This window comes from Cebus imitator, unplaced genomic scaffold (assembly GCF_001604975.1).
Source record: "Cebus imitator isolate Cc_AM_T3 unplaced genomic scaffold, Cebus_imitator-1.0 Scaffold62, whole genome shotgun sequence".
Classification (NCBI taxonomy): Eukaryota; Metazoa; Chordata; class Mammalia; order Primates; family Cebidae; genus Cebus; species Cebus imitator.
This window is the reverse complement of record NW_016107377.1, coordinates 3,414,662-3,421,859: the sequence shown is the minus strand read 5'-3', so window position 1 is coordinate 3,421,859 and position 7,198 is coordinate 3,414,662. Positions and strand designations below refer to the sequence as shown.

The following is a 7,198-nucleotide window of genomic DNA, read 5'->3' as shown; positions in this document are numbered from 1 at the left end:
CCCGGCCCCGCCCCCGCTGCCCCAGTCCCCGCCCTTCGCTCCTTCGCTTATTCATCTGCGCGCGGGAAAGAGGCTCCTTATTCGGGAGAACCACTCGTTTGGTTGTTCCGTGCGGCGCCAGCTCATCACCGCCGCCGCCATGCCTGGAGGTCTGCTTCTCGGGGACGTGGCTCCCAACTTTGAGGCCAATACCACCGTCGGCCCCATCCGTTTCCATGACTTTCTGGGAGACTCGTAAGTAGCCCCCGCGTAACCCTGCCCTGGCCTCGATTGCACCGGGACTAGGTTGCCTTCCCTATTTCTTCTCCCTTCCGTCCTTCCCTCTGCTCAGCCCCCAGCGCCGCCCGCCCCCTCCTCTGCACTGGTTCTCTGGCGCGCCAGGCCGTGTGGCCCCTGCTAAGCGTCCGCTGCGCTGCTAGGGGCTGGCACCCACCCCTTCGGCGTGTCCTGCGCGGGCTGCTAGATCCCTCCTGGTCTCCCCGCCTCCGGCGTGGCTGGGCAAGGCCACGCCAAGGTGGGGGGTGGGGAGGACAAAATTGGGTTCTGCAGGTCTTAGAAACTCACTGCTCAGGGGAGGGTTTGTTTTCCGTTTAACTCGGATTAGTAAACTGCAAGTACTCTGGACGAGGGCGAAGGGGCGGGGCGGCATTGGCAGTCACTTACCGGGAATATTGCCCAGGGTCACACCGCCTTCCCTCCCACCCTCCGTTCTGGAATTTGCTCCCTGGGGAGGATGGGTGTCTAAAGCCAAAGGTGGAGGACACAGCTGCTGGCTCTAGTTGGCAGTAGTATTTGCAGGCTTCTGGGCACAAAATGTAAAATTTAAAACCACTAACTGCCAAGTAAGTGGCCGGAAGACTTTTTGTCCCTAGCCTCCTCCATTGGCCAAGATATGATCTGATAACAGCTTTGGGAAGAGCCAAGAACACTCTGTGTGTAGGTGTGCCTTCAGAGATTCCAGAACTTGCAACCCTTAGAGGGAAGGACTTTCTGAAACTGATCAGCTGCAGTGACCTATTCTCGCTTGTGATGGCTGTTCCAGGCTCCAGGACACGTGTACTCCCCCACTCTGAGACTCTTTTGTTTCCCAGTGGTGTGCCGCTCACTGTCCCCTCTACTTTCTGCCTTGCTTCTAGCACATGATAGTCAAATTGATGACCTGTGATCTGACTTGGCAGTTTTACCATTTTGAATAGGAGTAGTTAATCGGTGTTTCCCTTTTTTTTTTTTTTTTTTTTTTAACAGTTCCTGAATCAGCAAACTGGAAATTGCTTAGTTTTCATCAGAAGCATTCCAGGCATGTCCAGTTATATTATGGTTCTGGGGTTATCGTGGTCCCACTACACTGTGGGGCTCCAAGGCTTGACAATGACAATTCTTCCCCAGTTTGTTTCCTTTTTATGTACAGTATCCAGGGAGATAAAGAGAGAAGCTTATGAAATTAGTCAGTGATTGGACAGGGCTGTGCAGAAAACCAGGAAGAGATTCTGCCCAGCCCCTTACAACCTCTTAAGTCCCTTTTCTAGCCACTGAACAGGGAAAAAATTAAGCTTTTTGAAAGATGGGATTAGGCTGAAAAAAAAAAGGTTGAGAAATGGAATATTCAAACCTTGAATACAGAAAAATACTTTAGATATACAGCTTATGGACAGTCTCATACTTAGGTAATATTTCTCCAGCAATCCTTGGGATTTTTAGAGTTGTGTTCCTCCCTGTTTCTACCTGCAGCCCTCAACGCCATGAAACATAAAATATTTCTAGAACTCTTAGCATGTATAAATTAAACATTACCATAAAACATATTTACTGTGCCAACAGTTATAAATGCTGTGACTTTTTAAACTAACCATACTTTTTTGGGGTTTTGTTAATGTTTATTGGCCTCTAGAGCCATCTAGATTTGATCAAAAGTGGTACCTTATCAGGAAGCCATAGTTAGGAACACGACAAAAACATCTGCATTTATTAACTAATATGCAAGTCTGCCTAGGATCAGGCACAGTATTCCCTACCTTACCAGGAAGAGAAGTTTGAGTATTTTATATGTTTATAACACATGGATTTTTGCCTGATTTTTCCAAATTGTTCTGTATATGATCCCAAGTCAGACTGTCAATTTTTGGTCCAGGTATTTTTGAGGAGAAAAAATTAAAATGTATCTCTCTACCTTACCTCTGATCATTGGAAACAACTAAAGAGGTTGGGTGCTGCATTGGGTGAGTTTATTGAACTTTATCACTGTTTCTGTAGGTGGTAGAAGCAGCTTCTTAGCACATCTTCCCTAAACAAAATATGTGTTTTCCATGGGTATTCTGGGGCTTAGGAAGTGGGAACCATTTTCTTGAAGGAGGAAACCTTTTGTCTTTTGAAAATGAATAAGAAAGGAAATGGGAGAATGTCACTGAATTCCTCTTAAGTGCAGCAGTAGGAAGACTTAGAGGGAAAGGAAGTCCAAGGTAAGACATTCTTGGAGTTTATCCTATTTGTAGCCATTTGGAAAACTGGACTTTGGCTTCTGAGGGAGGGAAGGACAGTAAACTGGCTTAAAACCAGTTCCTTTCTCATGATTCAGCAGAACAGTCTCTATTGACTCACTCACAATGGAGAAAGAACTCCTAACTTTTCTAAAGAATTCATCCTCCCTTTAACAATACAGGAGGAAATGCCCTATTCCATTTCTTCTCAACTTCTGGAGACCTTCTGTTAAGTCTCATCTAACCATTAAATAGATCGTTTTCCATAGAATCTAAGGCCTAGATTTTACTCATAGGGATATTACTTAGGTCAAAAGATATACTCTATCTTCTTCTTTTTGATCTTAATAATAAAATGAACATAGTGCACACCTCCACATTCTTACAAAAAATATATCAACTTTCTTCCCAGTCTTGTCATAGGGCCCTCCATCCTTTTTGTCTTGAACTCCCAACCTCAGGTGAACCGCCCGCCTTGGCCTCCAAAGTGCTTGGATTATAGGCGCGAGCCACCACGCCCAGCCTCCCCTCCATCCTTTGTGTAAGAAGGTCTTTCCCTTCCTGAAACCTTGGGAGTTGAGTGGCAGCTGTAGGTGGAAAGGAGGTGCCCTTGTCTTTGCTTGTTCTCTGTGCTCAGAGAAACTTTGAAAAGGTCGGCTTGGCATCTAGGCTAGATTTAGTTATTTACTAGTTTAGGATTCTGCCTAAATCATCTGGTTTAGGATGGTTTAAGTTGATGGGGATGCGGAGAACTGAGGGTTAAATTTTCCTTTTCAGTTGAAAACTCCAGCTTTCCTGATGACATCTTGAAACGTGTTCACAATCTATAAATATAATCTTAGACAATGATGACTTAGATGTTAGTATTTACCTGAGAATTTGCCGCCATAGAAATCTACATTGTAGGCTATTCGTCTTCTACCTGCTTGGTCCAAAGACAGAAGAAAAAGATACTGCAAATGAAGAGATACGTAAAACTGTTAAGATGCTATTGTTTTGTCAGGGTGTAAATATTGGGTATCCTGTTTGGCAGGTTAGATTAGTAAAGTGGTTTTACAAAAGATTTTATATCCACTTGCTTCAAAGAAACCAAATGTCAACTTTTTTACATATAAATAGAGGATAGAAACCTATTTATTTCAGATTACATAATCTGTTAATTATTGCAGTCAGGCATTTGTTTGGGTGTCCCAGGATGTTCAGGGCATTCTGGGACATCCATTATTGGAGCTGAATGTCAGGGTCTATGCTAGGAAAACAAACGTAGAAAAGGATAAGAAGAAATAATTAAATTTTTTCAGTAAGCTGCTTGACTTGAATAGCACAGATTTTATTAGCCAAAAAGGAGTCAGGGTGGCACCACAATTATTAAAGGAGGCAACACCTTAAAATTAGTCTTTTTAAATATGTGTCATCTTGAATTTTAAATCTTTGATTAAATTGGGCTATAAGCATAGGCTTCTCTGGAGGTAAGTAGATTGAAAAGCATTACTCAACAGAAAAGCTTAAAAGTAAATATCATCATAAGCATTCATTGAAAAAAAGAAAGCCTGTTTTTGATCCAGAAGTTATGACTTTTCATTCTATGCGATGTTGGTGATAACTCTTCATTCAATTGTGACCTTGTTTTTTTCTTCCTTTCAGATGGGGCATTCTCTTCTCCCACCCTCGGGACTTTACCCCAGTGTGCACCACAGAGCTTGGCAGAGCTGCAAAGTTGGCACCAGAATTTGCCAAGAGGAATGTTAAGTTGATTGCCCTTTCAATAGACAGTGTCGAGGACCATCTTGCCTGGAGCAAGGTATAGTATCAATTGGTGTGTGCTTCAAGCCTGAGATTATAGATCAAGTTATAAAGTATAGAGTACTTGGTTTTTGAGGTTAAGATACAAGTAAGTTTCAGGTTCAAAGTTCACTGATTATTTGAAAATTTCAGTTGAAACACACAGTATCACATTGCTAAATCCATTGGTCAGTCAGTTCTCAGCCCTCATCTTGGCCTACCAGCAGCATTCAACCCAGGTGATCACGTGCCTCCTGAAACTTTTTCCTTTTTTGGCTTCCAGGACACCACATCCCAGCTGTTCCTGTTCACTAATTCTTCATCTCCCAACTCCTAATGTATGCTGAAGTTAACGTGAACCTTTTTCTTAGACCTCCTCTCTTTTCTGTCTATACTCTTTCTCTTGGTGAGCTCATCCACTCACATCTTTAAATACCATCTATATGCTGTGATTCTCAAATTTTCATCTCTAGGCCAGACTCTTCCAGGTTTGTGTAGCCACTGCCTACTCAGCATCTCTCCAGGGATGTCCAGTCATCTCAAACCTAGCATGTCTAACTAGGCCTCATTCTTAAATCCAGAGTTTTACTCAACTAATGGCAACTACATTTTTATAGTTGTTCACACCCCAAATCCAGGAGCCATTCTTAATTCTTCATGTTTTTTCACATTATACATCTGATTTATCCTCAAACTTGTCAACTCTCCCTTCAAAATATGTCCTGTATCATATATGGAAGACTCACTCCCCAGGGCTCTGTGTGACTTACCCTCACCTCTTTTGGGTCTCAACTCACAGGACATTTCATCAACGCCTTTCTTGTCCTCATTATATAAAATTATAACTCCTTTTCACATTCACGGTCCCCTTCTCAGCACGTGTCACCATCTCAAATACTCTGCATATTATTTAGTTTGTTTCTCCCTAGTAGAGTGTAGACTCAGCAGGAACAGAGACTTCTGTTTTGTGCGCTGCTGGAACAATGCTCACTACTCAGTACACCTTAGGTGATCAGTCAATATTCGTTGAATGAATTAATTGAAGGAATTATCTGCTTTTAGCAAAAGAATTTACTTAAAATTGGGTGGTCTAAATTTACCTTGAAAACATTTTAAGGACTTTGCTACAATGTATTGTTAAGTAACAATGATAACTACTTATTGAGGGATGCTTACTCTTTACTAATCACTATGTCAAGCACATGCGATTGATATACATTGACTTGTAAGTTAGGGAAAATGGCTTTGGTCCATGGTTTCAACCCAAGTACTGTACTCTGCTGTTAATCCTGGCAATAATCGGGTTGAAGAGTGTTCATTTATTCATTTTTTAAAATTAAAATTGCTTAGAGACAATTACTGTGATGTGGTCCTCTTTGCTGTCTTGCAAGGTGATGGCTGTTAACTGGATGAAACTCAGAGGATGTGTTGGGTTTAGATTCCCCTTACCCTTTTACTTATGTTTCAGGATATCAATGCTTACAATGGTGAAGAGCCCACAGAAAAATTACCTTTTCCTATCATTGATGATAAGAATCGGGACCTTGCCATCCTGTTGGGCATGCTGGATCCAGCAGAGAAGGATGAAAAGGGCATGCCTGTGACAGCTCGTGTGGTAGGTCATACAGATTCATTTTGTGTCAGCATAACTGATCAGACTGCATGTCCTATGTAAGTGCTTATACCAGCTAGAGGAGATAAGGAAATAGCTACAATTATGAAATAACTGTGTATTGGTGACAATATCACTGATAATCTTTAATGCTGATGTGAAGTGGCTGAAGTTTTCAGCTAAATTTTTCAACTTAATTCATAGCTCATGGAAATCTACAAAAAAAAAGCTGTTTATACCAAAATGTCCTCCAGAATTGAGAAACCTTTTTATAGTTCTCCTGACCGCCCTGTCTTTAAAGTGATGGGCCATGTCCTTCTTCATAAGGCAGCTGTTTTTAAATTTTTATTTGTTCTGTCCTCTGCCCACTAGAGAACAAACCCAATCCCTCATCTGAATAAATGTACAACTATTCAAGGAACAATATCTACTCCCATTAGTATTATTTTTATGATAGTCCTCCCCAATTGACACAGCCTTTCCTGGATTAAATTTGCATATCAGCTTTCCTTACTGGATAGCCAGAACCAAATAGAATTCCCTTCTAAATTTAGGAAAATAACAGGGAGAAGAGAATTATCTGTATTCCAACCATCCACTTTAGCAGATTGGTGTATCCTTCCAGGTTTTGTCTTGCTTTTATACCCCTGAACAGTATTAATGACTGCAGAGCTTTCTAAGTGGCTTTAATATCAAAAACATTCAAAGAACTCTTCCTATTTATGCCTTTCTGTGCTTTGCAGGTGTTTGTTTTTGGTCCTGATAAGAAGCTGAAGCTGTCTATCCTCTATCCAGCTACCACTGGCAGGAACTTTGATGAGATTCTCAGGGTAGTCATCTCTCTCCAGCTGACAGCAGAAAAGAGGGTTGCCACCCCAGTTGACTGGAAGGTAAAGATGTTTAAAAAAGCATTTTCTCAACTTGCCTGGAAGGCCTGAAGGGCCGGTCTCTAAAGGCCAACTACAAGGTCTGTGTTACCTGGGGCTCTGTTTCTGGCACGCAGGTACACTGGGAGGATTTTTCCACATGGCCGAGTTCAAGATTTGCTGGTAGGCCGTTTTCAATGTCTTTGTAACACCTTTTGTATACAACACAAACTTCCTATATATTGCTTACCAACTTTTAGATAATTTGGAAAAATTATTGGTCAGAATGATTCCTTTTCCTAATGGAAGATTTTTTTTTTTTTTTTTTTTTTTTTGAGACTGGGAGTTTCGCTCGTTACCCAGGGTGGAGTACAGTGGCGTGATCTTGGCTCACCGCAACCTCCGTCTCCTGGGTTCAAGCAGTTCTGCCTCTGCCTCCTGAGTTGCTGGGACTACAGGCACGC

The 7,198-nt window shown here is 42.0% G+C and overlaps 1 protein-coding gene across 2 annotated transcripts in view; it reads left to right on the top strand.

Moving 5' to 3' along the window:
- The first annotated feature begins 69 nt into the window (after window positions 1-69).
- Window positions 70-7,198, top strand: part of PRDX6 (peroxiredoxin 6) — a 10,510-nt gene continuing 3,381 nt past the window's right edge. Inside the window, exons 1-4 of one of the 2 annotated variants that reach the window (XM_017529980.2) lie at window positions 70-234; window positions 4,119-4,275; window positions 5,725-5,871; window positions 6,612-6,656. In XM_017529980.2, the coding sequence (XP_017385469.1) occupies window positions 140-234; window positions 4,119-4,275; window positions 5,725-5,871; window positions 6,612-6,656 (444 nt within the window). In that variant the 5' untranslated portion in view covers window positions 70-139. Of the gene's footprint in view, window positions 235-4,118; window positions 4,276-5,724; window positions 5,872-6,611; window positions 6,759-7,198 lie in introns of both variants that reach the window. The other variant, XM_017529979.2, reaches the window with a different exon arrangement.